Source organism: Rana temporaria, chromosome 7 (assembly GCF_905171775.1).
Source record: "Rana temporaria chromosome 7, aRanTem1.1, whole genome shotgun sequence".
In the NCBI taxonomy this organism is placed as follows: Eukaryota; Metazoa; Chordata; class Amphibia; order Anura; family Ranidae; genus Rana; species Rana temporaria.
The window spans coordinates 148,230,873-148,253,085 of NC_053495.1; the positions used below are offsets into that span (position 1 = coordinate 148,230,873).

General features: G+C 44.1%; 1 protein-coding gene across 4 annotated transcripts in view; it reads right to left on the bottom strand.

Annotated features, from left to right (window-relative positions):
* Window positions 1-22,213, bottom strand: part of KLHL20 (kelch like family member 20) — a 97,331-nt gene that overhangs the window by 11,203 nt on the left and 63,915 nt on the right. For all 4 annotated transcript variants that reach the window (XM_040360107.1, XM_040360106.1, XM_040360105.1 and 1 more), the window contains 4 exons: window positions 19,230-19,413; window positions 11,391-11,534; window positions 7,674-7,807; window positions 3,759-3,967 (listed from right to left, as the gene is read on the bottom strand). In XM_040360107.1, coding sequence (XP_040216041.1) covers window positions 3,759-3,967; window positions 7,674-7,807; window positions 11,391-11,534; window positions 19,230-19,413 — 671 coding nt within the window. The remainder of the gene's footprint in view (window positions 1-3,758; window positions 3,968-7,673; window positions 7,808-11,390; window positions 11,535-19,229; window positions 19,414-22,213) is intronic.

Consider the following 22,213-nt stretch of genomic DNA (forward strand, 5'->3'; position numbering starts at 1 on the left):
ATGAATAAGTTTTAGAAAAGCACGAAAATTGTTTATCCGCTGGGTGCCTAGCTCTCCAGGGGTCTCCCCACCCCACCTCCTCCGCTAATTTCCTAAGAGCCGTCCGGCGGGTCCCCCTCCCATCCCCGCCCGGTGGATGTTTATCCACCAGAGGGTCCATGTAACAGTTGAAATCCCCGAAGGCATACAGTGGCACCTCCGGGAATCCCACCTGGAACTGAACCAGAGCCCTCAGTACCTGGTTGTTATAAGGGGGGGGTACATACACAAAAGCAAGAATACACTTGAAATCAAACAGCTTGCACATAATAAAGACATAGCGACCATCAGTGTCAACCTCAGCCTGTAATTCCTCATAGTCCAATGAGCTGTGTATCAGCACACTCACCCCCCTAGAGTACGAGGTGTGAGTGGAGTGATACGCCCTCCCCACCCACCGGTATCCCATGCAGGACACAGAGTCAGGGGTCAGATGAGTCTCCTGAAGGGCACAAATAGCAGGTAGCTGTTTTCTCATCAGGGACGAGACCATAGTTCTTTTCAACGGGTCTTGCAGTCCCCTAACATTCCATGACAATACCGTTACCTTCGCCATCAGGGGGGTCGTTGCATGTCACCGGACTGGGTAAAAATTCCAACATTACCGCCTCCCACCGCCCCCCTATCAGAAAAAGCTGGGTTGCCCCTCCGGGCTGGCAATTGAAACAGGTTGACATGCCAGGTGCAGAGGGAAAGGCTTGACCTCCCATGAGAAAAAAAAGAGAAGACAGGTAAAAATAAGACAAAAAAAGCTCTGGAGTAATTTGAAGCAACGTAGAGAGCAAAGATAGACATCCGTGCATCCGAGCACTTCGCTAATTTCTTCCGCTGCAGGCCAACCGCCTGGAAAGGGTGTGTGCCCCCCTGCTCCCAGGACCTTTGCAAACTCAAACTGTGGGGTGCCAACGGGCAGCCCCTAAAACCGTGGGACAACAGGTCCCTGTGACCTTCCAGGTAAGCAGCACCAGTGGCCGCCGCCACTGCACTCCTCAGTACTGGGTGCAACAATAACAGTGTTTCCGAACTCGCATTTCAGAGCAACAGAGTAAAGGATGTTGTGTGTTTCCGGCATAGCCCTCCTCCAAGGGGCAACTTTGGTAAATCGTGTGCTAATGTGAGCAAGTATCAGTCCTCTTCCGCAGGGGGCCTCCTGACTTGTCGTAGTGCCCCTTCGTTAGCATCCAGCCAGTCCGAGGCGTCAGCAGGGTGTTCAAAAAAGTGAGCCTGACCATTCAAAATGACTCTGAGTCTCGCAGGGTATAACATGGCATAAGGGGCCTGCACCTTCTGCAGGCGTTTCTTTATTTCTGTGAACCGGGCACGGCTTTTCTGTACCGCCGCAGAGAAGTCCGGGTAGAATGAGACCCGGGTACCGTTAAACTGGACATTCTTCTTTTCCCTAGCCAGCCGCAGTATAATTTCTCTGTCCCTGTAATTCAGCAGGCGGGCCAGGATCGGGCGGGGGGGGTTGCCCGGCGGGAGAGGCCTAGTTGGCACTCTGTGGGCTCTCTCAACCGCATACAAGTGAGTAAAAGAGTCTTTGCCGAACACCTCGGCCATCCATTGCTCCACAAACTGCGTGGGGTCACGGCCCTCCACCTTTTCTGGCAGTCCGACTATGCGAACGTTATTGCGTCTGAGACGGTTCTCAAAATCCTCTGCGCGCATATCAACCGCTCTGGCCAGTCTCGAGGTGTTCTGGGTTTCCCTAATCAATGGGGGCATTCTGTCTTCCAGGTCACTGATCCTTCCCTCCACAGCCGTGGTCCTCTCCCTCATTTTCTGTATGTCATGTCTGATCAGGCCTACCTCTTCCTCCAAACTTCCAAATCTGAGCCGCAATCCATTTACAGAGGCTGTACATTTATTCACTGCCTTTAGTATAGCAGCAAGAGTGGGCTGGTCTCCCCCCTCCACTTCAGGCTCCTCAGTATCCCACTGCAGCCCTGCGCTGCTCTCAGTATGATCCAATATGGCCCCTGCTCCCTGTACATTCTCTTCCTCCTCCATCTCAGTGTCACTGTGTGGGGCACAATCATCCATGGGCTGCGCGCTCGTTTCCGGGGGTTTCCCTGTTAATTTCTGGGCATAGTACCTCATATCTTTGGGGGGGTCACCGGAGCCCTCCTTGTTCTTTTTTGGGGCTTTACTCACAGTTTCTTTCCCCTTGTCCCCTCCGCGCGCTCTCTGGGCTGATGGCGTGGCGGCGCCATCTTGGATTTCCGGCCTCGAACCGTCTTGCCTCTGTCCCCGGGTCATCATGCCCTCCGGGAGTGAGCCGAGCAATGCAGGGTGCTGGGGGGAGGTTCCCCTACCGTCCAGGGTGAAAAAATCCGGGTGTTTGAGGTGCCGGAAACCGGATGATTACAGGATCAGTGCGGAGCTCTGTGAACCAGCGTCTGTTCACATGCCGTGCTGGCCACGCCCCCAAGTGATCCCTTTTATAGGGAGACTCGATCGATGACGTCAGACCTACAGCCACACCCCCCTACAGTTGTAAACACACACTAGGTGAACCTTAACTCCTACAGTGCCCCCTGTGGTTAACTCCCAAACTGCAACTGTAATTTTCACAATAAACAATGCAATTTAAATGCATTTTTTGCTGTGAAAATGACAATGGTCCCAAAAATGTGTCAAAATTGTCCGAAGTGTCCGCCATAATGTCGCAGTCACGGAAAAAAAATCGCTGATCGCCGCCATTAGTAGTAAAAAAAAAAAAATAATAATAAAAACTATCCCCTATTTTGTAAACGCTATAAATTTTGCGCAAACCAATCGATAAACGCTTATTGCGATTTTCTTTACCATAAATAGGTAAAATTCGTATCGGCCTAAACTGAGGGAAAAAAAAAATGTATATATGTTTTTGGGGGGATATTTATTATAGCAAAAAGTAAAAAAAATTTTTTTTCAAAATTGTCGCTCTATTTTTGTTTATAGCGCAAAAAATAAAAACCGCAGAGGTGATCAAATACCACCAAAAGAAAGGACGCCAATTTTGTTTGGAAGCCACGTCGCATGACCGCGCAATTGTCAGTTAAAGTGACGCAGTGCCGAATTGTAAAAACCCCTTGGGTCATTTAGCAGCATATTGGTCCGGTCCTTAAGTGGTTAAACAGTGTTTATATAATTTTGATAGCGCGGCAATCCTTTTTAGACATATATACACACACACACAGAAGGTTACCAGAGAGGACCAAACTTCACCCATCATGGAGGGCATACCTCTGAAGAGGCCCTCAGGGTCTGGGTGCCATAGGAATGGACCATAGCCCTGACCCTGTATATTAACTCTGCAACCAATTACACTTTTTGCACCACATGCAAAGGTGGGTGCCGAATGCAGGATCCAGTGCTGAAACAATTATTAAAAGCCAGCCCCGCTATAGCAGGGTCCAGGCACACTTCCTAAGATGTACATCAAGGACAACCGATCCAGAAACTGCTGGTGAGCCCGTAGGCAACAGGCACTTGGATCTTAACAGAAGTGTCAGTCAAAACAGAGTAGAAATTTTTCCAGAGGAGAGTTCCGTCATCCAAGGACACAAAACTGGAGACCCACAGTAGGTGGGGTCCTATGAGAGTGCACTTAGATGTGTTTCCAGCAAATCTTTTGCCAGTGTTCAATCACTTCAAGGTAGTAACATATAACCCATGATCTAGGACAAGTCCTGAGCTATATGATCAAGATAAAAAATGTTTAAGCAATGTCTTACCCCACTTCGTCGGGAAGTCATGGCAACCACTGGTGACCACTGATTGGTCCTGGGATTGTACCGTTCAGCACTGCTTAGCTCTGTAGTGTCATCTCTTCCACCTACTGCATAGATCATATCCTGGTACACAGCACAGCCCAGGTGCTTTCGGCGTGTGCCCATTGGTGCTATTGTGTGCCAGCGGTTTTCCTGAGGATTGTATCGCTCCACTGAAAAAAATAAAAACAATAGGATGGATCAATCTCATCTTTTTTTACCTGATCTGCAGAACAAAATTATTTATCAGCATGAATATATGGCACAGTGAAGATTGAAGCAAGATTACATGTTGTCCTTTAGACGCAGGAGGTACATATGTGCTGTCCCTAGGGTCCAACCACAAATTCTATAATGATATGATTGGGTATGACTCTTGTGCCTATGTGATTGCCATGCTTGTACAGCCCATTTTGTACAGACAATTAATGTTGAAAACTAGGTTTTGTTAAAATTATTTTATTTGTTTTATACAGTTTGATCCTGTCTGGATACTAGCCCCTGATGAAGGGACGGACAGTGTCCCGAAACACGTCGGGCTTTCTGGACCTCTTCTTGGGAACTCATGTGCTACCATACATGTTTTTAATGTTGTAATTTTGTATAAAGTGCGAATAAAAATGTACTATTATATTCTGTTGTTGCCCTTAAAGTCCCAATTGGGGGTTTTGCCTCTTTCGATTTACTCTAGGGATGTTGGCAGCACATTTAGGTCTAATTTGATGTTCTATCCATGTTTTCCCAGCTAGATAAGCGTCTGACATCATATCCGTGACACCATATGCTGTTGGGAACCTAGAAGTGCCATGGCATACTGTACTGGATCTGATTGTTTTCTGTCTAAATGTTATTGCAGTTTTAATATTTAGAAGTTTTTATGTACTGCACTATGGGGATTGTTTGCTTGTATTTTTTATGCTGACCAGAGGTCTGGATAAATAAGGACTCAACTGAAGGGCAAGCTGACAAATTAGAGGTGCTTTAACCCTATGTACATCAGGTGTGATGACCATCTTAGAGATGAGAGATCATACAAATATGATGAGCACTCTGTATTTATACAGTTTATGTGGTGCAAAGAGGTGAAGGATTTAGGGAAGAAGGAATAAACGGCATGTGGTGGACAAGCTAATTGCCTGCTTAGAGCTTGTGTATAGGGGGGACGTGCAAAATTTATTATGTGGGGCTCGGAGGATATTAAAGTGGGGAGGGGGTGCTGAGGACTGTGATATGGAGGGCCTGAGGAGATTGAACTTTGAGCCTGAGAACTGTAATATAAATTATATATACAGTATCTCACAAAAGTGAGTACACCCCTAACATTTTTGTAAATATTTTATGATATCTTTTCATGTGACAACACTGAAGTTACACTTTGCTACAATGTAAAGTAGTGTGTACAGCTTGTATAACAGTGTAAGTTTGCTCTCCCCTCAAAATAACTGAACACACAACCATTAATGTCTAAACCGCTGGCAACAAAAGTGAGTACACCCCTAAGTGAAAATGTCCAAATTGGGTCCAATTAGCCATTTTCCTTCCCCGATGTCACATGACTTGTTAAGGTCTCAAGTGTGAATGGGGAGTAGGTGTGCTAAATTTGGCGTTATCACTCTCACATACTGGTCACTGGAACTTCAACATGGCACCTCCTGACAAAAAACTGAGGATCTGAAAAAAATAAAAAAAATAAATGTTGCTCTACATAAAGATGGCCTAGGCTATACGAAGATTGCCAAGACTCTGAAACTGAGCTGCAGCACAGTGGCCAAGATCATACAGTGGTTTAACAGGACAGGTTCCACTCAGAACAGGCCTCGCCATGGTCGACCAAAGAAGTTGAGTGCACGTGCTTAGCGTCATATGCAGAGGTCGTCTTTGGGAAATAGCCATACAAGTGCTGCCAACATTGCTGCAGAGGTTGAAGGGGGGGGGGGGGGTTCAGCCTGTCAGTGCTCATACCATACACCACACACTGCATCAAACCTGCAAACAGGTTGCTGAAGACAATCATACTAAGGACATGTATTACTGGAACCATGTCCTGTGGCCTGATGAGACCAAGTTAAACGTATTTGGTTCAGATGGTGTCAAGCGTGTGTGGTGGCAACCAGGTGAGGAGTACAAAGACAAGTGTGTCTTGCCTACAGTCAAGCATGGCGGAAGTGTCATGATCTGGGGCTGCATGAGTGCTGCCGGCACTGGGGAGCTACAGTTCATTGAGGGAACCATGAAAACCTGTGACATACTCTGAAGCAGAGCTAGATCCCCTCTCTTCGGAGACTGGGCCGCATTTCAATATAACGACCCCAAACACACCTCCAAAACGACCTCTGCCCTGCTAATGAAACTGAGGGTAAAGGTGATGGACTGGTCAAGCATGTCTCCAGACTTAAACCCTATTGAGCATCTGTGAGGCAGCCTGAAAACGGAAGGTGTTGGAGCACAAGGTCTCTAACATCCACCAGCTCCGTAATATCGTCATGGAGGAGCAGAAAAGGACTCCAGTGGAAACCTGTGAAGCTCTGGTGAACTCCATGCCCAAGAGGGTTAAGACAGTGCTGGAAAATAATGGTGGCCACACAAAAAAAAATGACTCTTTGGGCCCAATTTAGACATTTTCACTTAGGGGTGTACTCAATTTTGTTGCAAGCAGTTTAGACATTAATGGCTGTGTGTTGAGTTATTTTGAGGGGACAGCACATTTACACTGTTATACAAGCTGTACACTCCCTAACTTTGTGGCAAAGTGCAATTTCTTCAATGTTGGCACATGAAAATACATAATAAAATATTTACAAAAAATATTTACAAAAAGTTGGGGGGGGGCCCCCGAGGACAGTAATGCGAGGTGGCCGAGGACAGTAATATATGTGTGTGTGGGGGGAGACTGAGGACAGTAATGCGGGGGGGATGATTTAAATAGGGACAGGGGACAGTACTGTCAGGGAGGTTGGTGTCAAGAAAGCGTGAGAACATTACTGTGAAAGGTGGGATGTAAAGGGGGGCCTGAGGACACCCATCAAGAGGTGATCTTGATGTGAAGGGGGAGGGGACTGTTATGTGCAGTGGGAACCGAGAACGCTGATGTAAGAATGGGTTCAGATCTGTGCATGTGCATTAGGTACACACGTTGTGGGTAGGTCAGCCCATTTTAATGGGCTGCACTACTCGCAACAAACATGGAGAAATAGTCCTTGACCATTTTTTCCAAATTGCGCCGCACCAAGCCGCATGGGGCTGCAGCAACATGAGGTTTGGCACATGTCAAAAATGCGCCACGGGTACAAAACATTCGAACCTCTAAATTAGAATTTAATACCCCTTGTTTTAGGGGATTGGTTATTTTTTTTTTAAATCAGAAAAAGAGTTTTATTTGGTTTTGCATAATATCACATACACTGTGTACAAAGGAATGTTTAAGAAAACAGGAGACAATATACAGACCAGTATTTTACACAGACCTGCACCAGGTAAGTAGTATAAAAAAAGTTTCACAGTATATGAATATCAGAATGTACACAAGTCGGCACATCGAATCATTTGAAAACGGGTAGTAAAGCTATTTTTTTCCCCTTTTCTTCTCACTCCTCCACTCCCCTTAAACCCCTGCAAGGGACATTAACCAATAGCCCTAGTTTATCGGGGGATTGGTTATTTGGGAATCGGAGTGCAGGTATTGTGTATTAGGCTTCTGACAAGCCAGCAATTCACTTCTAGGACTGGTGGCCTTCTGAGTAAAGTACGGAGGCAAAGTTAATATATCAATACAGGGAACAATACAGACTTTGCATGGACAGAAATATTAAAAAGGTATGGGGTAATAATCTCACAATAGATTCAAAAGGAAATTGGATATAAATTTTAAGATTTACTAACCTGTATTGAGAGGAGACGTACCATCTGATCCCCCAACAGCATATAGAAAACCACCTAGAACTGCAACAGCCACTCCTAGTCTCCTTGTACTCATAGAGGCTACACGTGTCCATTTGTTTTCCTTTGGGTCGTACCTAGCATAAAAGATAACAAAATATGTTCAAGCTTAAAACAATCTTGTGTTAAACATCTGCATTAGAAATATAGAGCAGCCTGCTTTTGGTAAGAAAGTATTAATAGCAATAACATTTCTACAGGGCTTCTCTCTCACAGGACTCAAAGTGCTCATCAAATTGGTGTTGGAAGCTTTGAATAGAAGAACATGTCGGGTGTTGCTATAAGCCTAGGTGAAGAGATATGTGTGCGTTTTTGAAAACATCCCAAGAGGTAAAGTCGGTTATATGGTTTTTCAATTCCATAGTTCACACCAGTGCTTGCAGGTCCAGGAAAAAAGAAAAAAAAAAATAGAACATGCTGCATTTTTTCCTTCACTGGACATTACTGGAACGCTATAAAACGCACTGCTACACACGTTCTTGTTTTTTTACTTAACCTTAAATATTGGGGGGGTGCACTGGACTGCATCAAAAACATGCATGCAGGAATGCATCCGAACTGCATTTCTATGGTGTGAACTGGCAGAAACGCATTCCAGATGCTTTTCTACATGCCTTTGACATGTTTTTGATGCAGTCCAGTGCCTTTCCCCCCCTTCTTTTCTTAACCTTAAATAGGAACATGTGTGTTACAGTGCATTTGTGGTGCATTTAGGTGTGTTCTGGTACATTTTATAGCATTCCAGTACAGCTCAGTGCAGGAAAATGCAGCATGTTCTACTTTTTTTATGGAACTGGAATGCACTGTAACTGCAAGCAATGGACGCCGTGATCTATCACGAAACTAGTAGGGCAGAATGAGCGGTGCGCTGACGTCACCATCCAGATGGACGGGTCTGCCTCTTTGCGTCCGGCGCAGCAGGCTTAAGGCTTATTTGTCATTTTAAAATTGTAAGTGCAACTTATTTTTTACTCCAATAAAACCGCTAAGGTTTTACACTATCAAGGCCATTTGTTTCTTATATGCCACATCATCGCCATTTGGTCTCTACCATTATGGAGTATGCTGCTTAACGGTGCGATTGGTCCTCGGGGTTGCCACATTCTAGCGGTGATTAACTAAAGGCTCCTCTGGGCCCTCCGTAATAGGGAGCCACAGGGCTCTGGTAAGCAGACCATTTTGCAACATGGTGGTGGACATCACAATTTATTTTCACGATTGAAGAGTGTGGACGTCACTTGTTCAAGTTTTGTGCACGGGACGATTATTATCACTTGTTGATGCCACAGATAGATCATTCATATATGAACTTTATGAACACTCATGGACTTTCACCATTGATATTATACATTATTTTAATTTTATATTAAAGCGGTGGTTCACCTTCCATAATAACATTTTAGCATAAAATGAGGCATAGTAGCGCGAGCTACAGTATGCCTGTCTTTATTTTTTTATCCCCGTACTCACAGTGTAATCGTAGAGACAAGATTCCGACTCCCCACAGGGAATGGGCGTTCCTATGGAGAGGGAAGGTGATTGACAGCCGGCTCTGGCACGTCACGCTCCCCGAAGACAGCCGGAACAGGTCTCGGCTCTTCACGGCGCTATACGGCGCCTGCGCACAGACTATGAGTAAATTAATATCTATTTAAGTTGATTTTCATTATTAATCACTTAGAGGCTTTATGCCAATTTATCCTATGTGTTTATGTTCACATTTATCAATTAAGTATATTGTCACAATTTAGGTTTAGCGTGATTTTTTTTTTTGCAACTATGCCATTGAAAACCATACAACCTACTTGCGTTTTTGATGCAAAAAATGCACTGGACTGCATGTGGTGTGACCTGGCCCTTAGAGTTATTTGCTTTCTTAGCTAAAGGGTGAATATACCCAAGCAACGACGAGTCTACAGTAATTATTACCTTCTGCTGTACCTCCTCTAAAAACTGTGTTAACTGAAGGGCCAGCACATGCTTAAAACAATGAAGCAATTTACTTAGTATCTGCTTTGACTTGCCTGTAATTTTATGTGCTTTTTTTTTCCAAGATGTAAAAATTTCCATGCATCACAATAGAAATGTGGCAGTCCAGATTCTCATTCCTGGAATTTCAAGAAAAATGTGGATCCCAGAGCCAGGCTGTACACAAGGCCTTGACTTTTGTGCAATTTATCTGCCCATTGACAGAGCCTCTACCAACCACTGAGGTTTTGGCTTTGGATGATAGTAGCTAAGGACCTATAATATAGGCCAGGGGTGCCCAACCAGTGGCCCGGGGGCTACATGTGGCCTGCAGAGCCCTCCGATTCGGCCCACGACCTCCTGCTCTGAGATGGCTGGTTGAGCCATAGACCTCTATTACCTATGGTTTGGTGCGCCTTCAGAAAGTGCACCACACCTGCAGGATATAATAAAAGTCTATGGCAAAGTACAGCTAACCCGCAGGAAAGACACAAGTGCACTGCTCTGCTTCTACAGAGTCGGTAAACCACAGCGCATCAGTGTGAAAGCAGCCTTAGGCCCCTTTCACATGATTGGTCCGACCCAAATCAGACCCTCTATTCACCTCTATGGAGCATCAAACGTAAACAGACTTGTGTCCGTTTACACCCCTCTACCTTTAATCCAATCCGCTTAAAAAAAAAAAAAAAAACAGAAGGGGCGGATCGGAGGGCTCAGCGTCCAGTGGGCTGTGTCCGTTCTGCATATGCAGAGCGTAGCCGGCGACCGGTTAACAAGCCGCTTAAGTGGCACTTGCTCTTCAAAAGGTTGGGCACCCCTGATTTAGACCATGTCTAATATTCAGGTACATCCCTGGTCCCACTTGAATAAAGAAAAAAAAAAGTACAGAAAGAAATCTAGTGGCTGCAATTGCCGACTTCCTCCAGAACATTCTAATTGCCCGACTGCTTCTAGCTGCAATGCTTTCTCTCACTGAGACATAAACAAAAACAAAAAAGTTGGGTCAAAATTTTGAATCTTCCTAATACCAGAATTGTGAAAGTACTGGAGCCTCCCTGTTACACTGTGTGACCTCCAAAATGGAACAAAGATGATAGGAGATTGCCATTAAAAAGAGTATCTGGATGCGTGACTAGACTTATTGTGGTCTTTGAGGTCAGAGGCTAGAGCACACCGATTATGGATTACTAAAGGGGTCCACTATTTTTCTGATGTTTTCATTTTAATTTCTTTGCACTTGGACACTCCCCCCCCCCCCCCCCCCCCCCCCCGTTTCGTTTTTTGCACATTTTGGAGAACTATAAAATGTTTTGCTCATCTTCATCATATAGTTTTTTTGCACTGAATCAATGGGACTTTTCTCTAATAATTATTTTAATTGTGCTTGCACTTTATTTATTATGTACTTTATGAATTATCTTTGTGATTTTGAGGAGATTGCACTTTAAGTTATATTAGTATACAGTAAATTAATAAACCACAAAGTTCTGGCACTTTGTCAGCATTGTTTGTAACACATCGTGGACCAAATGGGGATCACTTTAAGAAGTCCTGAACTGCAAATTACATCACTATAAGATATAATATACACTAAAAAAATATGAAAATAAAAACAGCACTTTGAAGAACATGGATATGCCTGAATTATATCAAGAATGCATATTATACAAACAAGCTGCAGAGCCCAAATACCTTTCAACGATGTTGAGGCAAGAGACACCATCTTGACCACCCACAGCATAAAGATATCCCCCTAGAACCGCAACACCAACACTTGTCCTGCAAGTGCTGGTTGGAGCCACATCACTGCTCCACTGGTTTGTCTTTGGGTCATATCTGTAAAAGATGAACAGGTGGCCATTGTAAGTCTTAATACAGCAGAAGTATAGAAGCAACTGCATGAGCAAATCCCCTGACTTAATTTAATCCACCAATAAATTACAAAGCAAAAACGCAAAACAAATAAAGCCCCCCTACTTTCCATTGACGCATACCGTATACCGTAATATTCAAGAACTGTAGTTTCAGCTGTCATTCACTATAATTAATGCTTTAATATCCCCATTACACATGGAAGGAAACCAGTATAAAGTCCACATTTAGGCTGCCACTGCAAATCTTTAGTTACCAGGCTGTAATTGCCTCAAATTCATTCTTCAAGTCAAAGTTTTGAGGGCAGAATATCTGCTTGCCAACCAAGTGTCAGTCAGTTGATAGATTTCACAAGTTACCTTTTAGCGCATTAATAGAAGCAAAAAAAAAGTTGTCCTTGTGATAAAAATGGAAACTATCCCAGATTTTTCACAAACATTTTGTGAGTAAAGGCCCAACAATTAACAAAATATTACCACAGATACTATATGGCCTAAATTATGACACCCCTCCAAATTATTGTTTTCAGGCGTGTTCAATAAAGAGCCATGTTAATGCTACAGCATACCAATTAAAAAAATAAATTGTTCATTTCCAGCCTCATAGCAACAGTTTAGAGAAGATCCTTTTCTGTTCCAGCAAGGCTGTGCTTCTGTGTACAAAGCCAGTTCTATAAACACATGGTTTGATAAATTTGCTGTGGAGGAAAGTGGATCTGTGAGGTCAGGTTTATTAGCAGGTGACGTGTCACAGGAGTTAAGCTGGTTAGCTGAAACACAAGCAGAATGTCCTGAAAAAAGATTGAAAGCCCCACCTGGCCGAATGAGGCAGTCTATCTAAAAGGATGGATTGAACTTCTTAGACAGGTTTGAATTAATGTAGTAGAAGCAGGGTAAGGCCAGGTTACAGAAAGTCCTGAATAGGAAAAAGCAGGACGCTCAATGGGCATGGGCTGGACTGGCATGGTCAGGCATAGCTACTACTTGGATTGCATCGCCAGGTGTAGCGACTGTCTGCATCGCATAGCCAGGTGTAGTGACTGTGGAACTTGAGGACAATAAGCCAGGCGGTGCGGTGCGTTCCAGTTCCTGGTCTTGGCATGTCAGCTTGCAAATTTCCTCAGAAAATAAGCGAGCCTGTGTAGAGTCCATCTTTGCAGATTTTTATCCTTTTTGTTAAATGTGATAATGTCACGTCTACCCAATCAACCCAAACGCAGGTGTTCAAAGCTGGCTACTGTGTTGTTCACCTATAGCAGCCCCCTTTCCCATTAAGCAGGCCTACCGGTACTCGGTCCCCCCAGGACATCTACACAATGCTATAGTGCCTGCCCACCATGCCAGAGCAGGTGTGAACCAAGCAAAGCAAATAGATACTTGCGGTTAGCAGACAAATAATGTGGTTCTATGACAGTCCAGGCAAAAGGCAGGCTGAGTTCAAGGAATAGTCCAATAATCCAGCCCCAAGTCATACACAGGGAAATCCAAACTAGCAAAGCAGGGCAGACAGACAGGGAGCTTGATCGGGAACAACACACGTATCACTCTCTATCACAAGCACCCAAATGAGGTTTGAGACGGCTTATAACAGGCTTGGTTTCCATCTATAGACTGATCACATTAATCAGCCTGCAGGTGGACAGACAGACAAGGAGAAAGCTATAGCCAAACCCTGGATGCTGGGAGGGGCGTGGTCTGCCAGCGCCGGAGATGGCTGCCTAGACTGAGAGCTCGTCAGCCCGAGGGGAAAAGAGAAGCTACACAGGCCCTACCAGCTTCACCATCGAGTGCCATCCTCACTCAGCATCGACCGGAGGACACGGGGAACAATGTCCAGAAAGCGGATGACAGATCCGCAGCCCAAGAAGCTGACGGCGTTCTTCTCCACGCCACAGCACAAGGTCAGTCAGACCAAACATGGCGGCGGCGCGGCGGCTCCAGCGGCCTACACAGATCTCCCTGACGAGATCCAGGAGACAAATGTCACCCACAGCCCTCCGCTGTCCCCTACTACCAGAGCGGGCGATAATCCCCTCACAGGAAGCCCGGCCAAAGCCCGAATGCGGCTGGAAAGCCAGCCGGCGGCCTCATCACTAATCGAGCCCCAGGCTTTTAGTCCCCTAAAATCCAACCAGGCCTTACAGTCATCCATGGCGTCTTTCCCCACCTCAGGCCAGCCAGTCATGGACACGACTCTAAAAGACATGCTGCTCTCACTACAGGGATCCTTAATGTCTGATCTGTCCTCCTTATTCACTAAAATGTCGGCTGACATGCATGCAATGGATGATAGAGTTACCCACCTGGAAGATAGCATGGAGGAATGCACCTCAACTGTAAATGACCTCATAGACTCCATGCATGAAGTGAAAGACGAACAGTCCTGGATGAGACGCAAAATCGCAGATTTGGAGGACAGATCCAGACGAAACAACGTAAAACTGAGAGGAATCCCTGAATCGATCCTTCCGATCGATCTACCTAGATACGCCAAAGAATTAATGCATGCAATCCTCCCAGATGCGGCACCTAGAGATCTAATTGTGGACCGCATCCACAGAATCGCAAAGCCATCGCACCTTGCTGCCTCTGTGCCCAGAGATGTGCTCATGAGAGTTCATTTTTTCCACGTAAAGGAAAGACTCCTCATAACAGCAAGACTTAACCCACAGCTCCCTGGGCCATATGAAGGCGTCTCCCTATACGCTGATTTATCCAAATTCACTCTGCAACTGAGGAGGCAACTCAATCCTGTTACCAAAGGGTTACATAACCACAAGATTCAATTCAAATGGCGATACCCAGCCACACTGCTGATCAACAAAAATGGAGCTACTCATGTGATTCACAGCCTGGAAAAGGGGCTTCAACTGCTCCATACTTGGGGAATACTTCCTGATCCGCCACACCCTCCGGAGGCTCCCCTGGCCCAAAGGGGACCGCGCCAACCACGGCACTCTCCTGCTACGCAGGCTACCTAATAAGCCGTTTGGATTTTTGAGATCATTGGGCCTCTATATCTACCATGTTATTGCCCCTCGGCTACCAGCCTTTCCTCCATTTGTTTTGCTCACTGTTTTTGCTTAAGTGTTACTGCTTCACTCTGATTTGACTTAGATCCCCTCATAGTGGCTTAGCTGGGTGTTTCTGCCCTCTATCCCACCGTTTGACTCTGTTGGTGGACGTCCCACCTGATTCAGTTACTGTTCAGAATCCGATTGACCTAGACCTTACACCGTTTCCTCAGAATAACTTTGCCTTTTTACAGATACAACCTACCAGCGTCGACTTCCCACAAGCGCCCGGCCACCTCTGGACTCGCTGGGTGTCATCCACTGCCAAGTTCCGAGATACAGCTATCCGAAGCCCACATCTAACCGTAAGTGACTAGTCCAGCTCCTGGACACACACACCTCATAATGCCACTCAACATACTGTCCATTAATGCCAACGGGCTTAACCACCCGGCCAAGAGACACTCCTTATGGAAGACGGCCCTGGACCTACAGTGTGATATTGTGTGTGTTCAGGAAACTCACTTCATATCCACAGCGGCTCCGGTCTGCAATCATAGACACTTTAACCAGGTTTTCTCCGCACCGTTTACCTCCAAGAAGAGAGGTGTGCTGATTGCAATCAAGGACTCGATTGCATTCCAACTGAAACAGTCAATCATTGACCCGGAGGGTCGCTTTATAATCCTTGTTTGTACCATTAACAATGTTGTGTTCACCTTAGTTAATGTATACGCTCCGAATGCCAAGCAGATGAGATTCTTGCGAAAATTGATGGCCATAATTTCTCCCATAAGGCAAGGTCGACTACTACTTTGTGGTGACTTAAATATTGTACCGGAGATCCATATAGACTCCACCTCTGCGGCCAAACGCAGAGAGTCCCCTCTGAAGGCATTCATGAGCAAACATGATCTTTTTGATGTATGGCGGTGCGTGCATGGGGCGGAGAGGGATTACTCCTATTTCTCTCCCTTCCATGGTACGTACACGCGCATTGACCTATTTTTGATAGACAAGTGGTTACTGCAGGAGGTTAGTGCAGCGGACATCCATACCATATCCTGGTCCGACCACGCCCCCATCACGCTCTCTTTGGCAGATCTGCCGAGACGAACGCAAACATCTCTCTGGAGAGCGAACAACTTTCTATTGCAACACCCCTCCTACTCTCCAGGAATCACAGATGAATTGCGGGAATACTTTAACGACAATGTCGGCTCTGTGTCGGATCAGGGTGTGGTGTGGAATGCACACAAAGCATTTATCAGGGGAGTGTTGATAAAGACAAGCTCCCAGTATAAGAAAAAACGACTGCAACGGATAGACTCCCTTACCTCCCAGATAGATGACCTAGAGACGCGAAACAAATCTCATACTCTACCATCACAATCGGCGCAAATATTATCCCTGAGGCAGGAACTAAGACTTCTTCTTCTGCACTCCTTTGAGAGCATGCAGAGAAAGCTGAAGGCCGTCTCGTACTCCACGTCCAATAAAGCGGGCAAGGCTCTTGCCCGGAGAATCAAAGGCCGCAGAATAAAAAGTAAAATAGACCATTTATTCCATCCTCACACAAAAGCAGAACTTAGAGACCCCCAAAAGATAGCGGACGCTTTCAGCGACTACTACAGTGACCTTTATAATTTAAACCGCGATTCTAACACACACCAACCTACTTCCGACGATATCAAAAGATTTCTTGACCATGTAGCTCTACCTGAACTGACGATAGAACAACTGTCCCGCTTAAATGATCCCTTCACTACCCAGGAGGTACTAGCCACGATAGCATCACTCCCAAAGGGGAAATCACCGGGCCCAGATGGCCTCTCAGGGGAATACTACAAAAAATATGGCGATATACTAGCCCCCCATCTGACTTCCCTTTTCAATACTGCAGCCTCCTCCTCTAAATTCCCGAAAGAGTCCTTACAAGCAGTAATAGTCACTTTGCCCAAACCAGGGAAAGACCCCATACACCCGCAAAACTTCCGCCCCATCTCGCTTTTAAACCTTGACTTAAAGATTTATGCTAAGACACTAGCCACAAGACTGATTGACATAATGCCCACGTTAATTCACAGGGACCAATCCGGATTTACAACGGGTAGGCAAACTTCGGACGCCACCAGACGACTTGTTGACATACTTCACTATGCCGAGTCCACCGGAACGCCTTCTCTGCTCCTATCTCTGGACGCAGAGAAGGCGTTCGACCGGATACACTGGGGCTACCTTCAACAAGTCCTCGAAAAATTCGGATTTAAAGGCCAGATCCTGAATGCCCTCTTAGCTCTGTACACCACACCCTCAGCCAGGGTATTCTCAGAGGGCATGCTTTCCAGGCCGTTTGACATATCTAACGGTACGAGACAAGGGTGCCCCCTTTCCCCGTTGATTTTCAACCTACTAATCGAACCCCTGGCAGAGCACATACGATTGAATCCTAAAATAACTGGCTTCAGGATCGGCCCACATCACCACAAAATAAGTCTTTTTGCGGATGATGTTATCCTCATGTTGTCCAATCCCACGTCCTCCCTAGTAGAGACCCACAACACTCTGCAATGGTTTAGTAAAGTCTCTTACTATAAAGTGAATACCACTAAATCTTACGTATTGGACTTGGGTTTGGATGCCACCACAAAAAACCTACTACAAATTAACTGTCCCTTTGCATGGGCCGACAGTGACGTATCATACCTGGGGATCAAACTCACAAGAAAATCGAAAAATCTCTTTACAACCAACTTCAAGCCCTTCCTTGCCTAACTCCAAATCGACGTACAGACCCTTGCCAAACACGAACTGTCCTGGTCAGGAAGGTTAGCAGCTTTTAAAATGATATACCTGCCCCAGGTACTTTACTTATTTCGGGCTCTGCCTATACCCATTCCCAAATCTTATTTTAGATCCCTCCAAACACTACTAAACAGGCTATTGTGGCAGGGGAAAAAACCCCGTTGCGCACAACACATGCTGACCAAACATAAACTAGCGGGTGGGGCCGGATCTATAGACTTCGAAGACTATTATTGGGCATCAGTTATGACTCAACTTCGGGACTGGTTTCAGGCGCCTCCAGGTGCCCCCTGGAGCCGTCTGGAATCAGCTTTACTCCAACACCACGACCTAAAAAGTTGGGTACTGGGCATCCCACTAGGAATCCCCATCTCCAGCTCACTCCCACCAACTATGAAAACAGCCGCCATGGCATGGCGTAAACTTACAACCATGGGCAACACTTCTGAACATACCTTCTCCCCACCTCTCCCAATTGACATTTTACAACACTTCACGACAGACCTCTCCCTCACGAACTGGAAGTCTCAGGGAATAGCTCTCCTTGGAGATATCCTCCAAGACAGGTCACTGTTACCGTTTGCTCACTTGCAAGAGAAATTTGGCCTCCGCTGTACTGAACTCTTCAACTACCTTAGAGTAAAACATTGCCTTGATCATATCGACAATACAAGTTACACCATACCTCTTGGGGTATGGACGTTCCTAATAGCAAAAAAAACACACACTAAGGGAATATCTTTTTTTTACAACCATTCCCAACAAAAATGCATATTTTCCAAATCAAAACCACATCTCCACTGGGACGCGGATTTGGGTTGCACCTTCTCCGAGTCGCAGTGGCAGACAGCCTTAAGCTCCATATACAAGTCCACCAAGAACTCTGCCTTCTGGGAACTAGCACAAAAAATATCCCTACGGTGGTATCTAACCCCCACGAGGGTAGCGAAATTTAGCCCCTCCACGTCTGAAAACTGCTGGAGATGCGACTCCGGTAGAGGAGACATCCTCCACATCCTCTGGTCATGTCCTCTTATACAACCGTACTGGACAGAGATATTCCGTATTGTTACGGATATCGCTCAGACACAGATAGACCCAAACCCTGCTCTGGCACTGTTGAATTTGACAATTGACGTAGTACCCCCCAAATACTGGGTGGTACTGACCAACGTTCTTCTTGTAGCAAGACTGGCAATCACTAGACTATGGAAAACCACTCAAGTACCATCCATGGAACGTACCATAGACCAGATCAATATACATTACAACTACGAACTGATGTTGGCCTCCAGCGAGGGCCGCCTCCAAAAGATGCAACACAAGTGGGAACCCTGGTCACAATGGACTAGGTCAGAGGATTATCTGTGAATAGGCTATACGGCGCAGTATACCAAAATATCCTCGCCTGTACTATAGGCGGTGATCTGATGTTTGTAATAAGCATACTTACTCCTGAAAAGTAATACCTGTTTTCTTTTGTATCTGAGACGACGTAAATATTTGTTTGCCACATATGCATACTTGATCGGAATACTGACAATGTATACTTACCTTCCTTTTTTTTTTGTTCATTTTGTGCAAAACTTTCAATAAAAACTATTGATTAAAAAAAAACCCTGGATGCTGGAATAAAGAACAGGAGCACCAAGTGATCCTGACAGCATGTTACGGTTTTACCATATATTCATGCATGTCCTCACTTTCCAAAGTGCCATAGAGGATATTAATGCTATAATAATAAACAATAATTTACTTGGAGGAAAACACCTTAAGGGAGTCATTCACAAGAGAATAAAACAAACAAAAAAAAAAGTACAGAATATGCCCTTATCTCTCACCTTTCAACACTGTTGAGGTATGAAGATCCATCATGACCACCTACAGCATAAAGAAGGTCATCCAGAACACTGACACCGACCCCACATCGCCGTTTACTCATGGAAGCCACCATTCTCCACTCATTGGTCTGAGGATCATAGCGTTCAACACTGGAAATGGCATCTCCGCTGCACCAACCTCCCACTGGAAGTAAAACAATTATTTGTCTTTTTGTAGTCAGTTGCTGAAAGCAAAACACTAATATATTATATATATTTTCTCTTTCTCATAAACCAACTTGTTCCAGCATGGTTAATATACGCTCCCTGTATGGAATTAGGGTTGCATTATACCCACTACCGCACTGTCAGTCATGAAGCATTAGAGACCAATATCAATCCAGAAAAACTGGTGCCTCGTTTCTTCAGCAATTCATACATTACATTTGGTTTAGATATGTGCATGCAGATTTGTCCACGACAGAGAATAATGCAGTTGATGAATCCAAGCAATAAGGATTTATGAACTGGACAGATATATTTGCATATTTAGGCAAACTGGAAATTAAAAAAAAAAAAAAAAAATGAAAAATTGGTTTCACAGAACCTGCCAAAACTTTAAAGACAATTCAATTATTTTTGCAAAACTATATATAAATCGCTTAAAAGCTACCGATACGATTTGAATCAGCTGCAATGCACTTAACCACTTCCATACAGGGCTGTTATACACACATCCATACCAGGCCTATTCTGGCGCAATCGCCGCTATGATCATTCTTACGTTGTGCAGATTTGCCGGCAGAAGAGAAGGATATCTGAATGATGCCTCTAGCTGCAGGCATCATTCAGATATCCCCCCCCCAAAGCCCAGGACATCATATGACGTCCACCCGGATCGGTAGAGGTCCTTTGTGGACGTCATTTTACAATGGGCTGGTGTGGATGTGGTTAAAGCAAACTTTTACTACCAGTACACAAATGAAAAAAACTAAGCATTGAGGAGCATTTGTGATTTTAACCACTTAAGACCCGGACCATTATGCAGGTTAAAGGACCTGGCCCCTTTTTGTGATTCAGCACTGCGTCGCTTTAACTGACAATTGCGCGGTCGTGCGATGTGGCTCCCAAACAAAATTGGCGTCCTTTCTTTCCCACAAATAGAGCTTTCTTTTGGTGGTATGTGATCACCTCTGCGGTTTTTATTTTTTGCGCTACAAACAAAAATAGAGCAATAATTTTGAAAAAAATTCTATTGTTTTTACATTTTGCTATAATAAAAAAAAAAAAGATATAAAAAATACTTTTCTTCAGTTTAGGCTGATACGTATTCTTCTACCTATTTTTGGTAAAAAAAAAAATCAAAATCGCATTAAGCGTTTATCGATTTGTAAACGCTATACATTTTGCGCAAACCAAATTGGGGATAGTTTTATGGCATTTTTATTAATATTTTTTTTTTTACTACTAATGGCGGCGATGAGCGATTTTTTTCATGACTGCGACATTATGGCGGACAATTTTGATACATTTTTAGGACCATCGTCATTTTCACAGCGAAAAGTGCTATAAAAATGCACTGATTACTGTGAAAATGACAATTGCAGTTGAAGAGTTAACCACTAGGGGGCGCTGAAGGGGTCAAGTGTGACCTCATATGCGTTTTTAACTGTAGGGGGGCGGGGCTGGACATGTGACGTCAGTGATCGTCTTTCCCCATATCAGGGAACAGACGATCACTGACGTTGCCACAATGAAGAACAGGGAAGGTGTGTTTACACCTCTCCCCGTTCTTCAGCTTCCCGTTCTTCAAAGTGGCGCCGTCATCGATCGCCTTTCCCTATATCGGGGAACAGACAGACAATCAATGACGTCACACGTCCAGCCCCGCCCCCCTACAGTTAGAAACACATATGAGGTCACACTTAACTCCCAAACTGCAATTGACATTTTCACAGTAAACAATGCATTTTTATAGCACTTTTTGCTGTGAAAATGACAATGGTCCCAAAAATGTGTCAAAATTGTCCGATGTGTCCTCCATAATGTCGCAGTGACGAAAAAAATCGCCGCCATTAGTAGTAAAAAAAAAAAAAATTAATAAAACTATCACTTAATTTTGTAAACACTATACATTTTGCGCAAACCAAATCGATAAAAAAAAAATCGCAATAAGCGTTTATCAAAAATTGGTAGAATACATATCGTCCTAAACTAAGGAAAAAAAAAACTATATATATATATATATATATATATATATATATATATATATATATATATATATATATATATATATATATATATATATATATATATATATATATATATATATATATATATATATATATATATATATAATTATTTTTTTTGGGGGGGGGAGGGGGGATATTATAGCAAAATGTAAAAAATATTGCATTTTTTTTTTCAAAATTGTCGCTCTGTTTTTGTTTATAGCACAAAAAAATAATAATCACCTGAGGCTAGTCACTCCACTGGGTATATACATACACATTATATATGTATATTTTTTTATTATTATAATTTTTTTTTAAACCCTTTTAACAATGCCAGTTCTAAAAGTCAACCGACAAAGTGTCAGTACTGTAGCCCTGACCCAACACATAATGGACATCTGAATTTGGCAATTATTGTTTTAAGTGCAAACTGCAGTGTTCACTTTATATATAACTAAAAAAAACATTTTTTTTTTTTTAGTTAAGAATTCCACCAGAACAGAGAAAATGCAGTCATCAGATGTTCACTTATGGAAGATTTAGAGAAAACGTTTACTGACACATTTACTGAAATAGCTCTTCTGAGCCTCTGGGCAGTTTGCCTGCATATTTCAATGTACAGGATCACCTTTGCATATGAGGGATTCCACTTGGCCATATGTGCATGAATGGAAATGTCTGCTGTACAAAACATAACTTTTAACACGCATAAACCCATTGACTTGCTTATATTTAGCATTTTTGTAGTATGAAAGCAAGCAGCAAAATAAA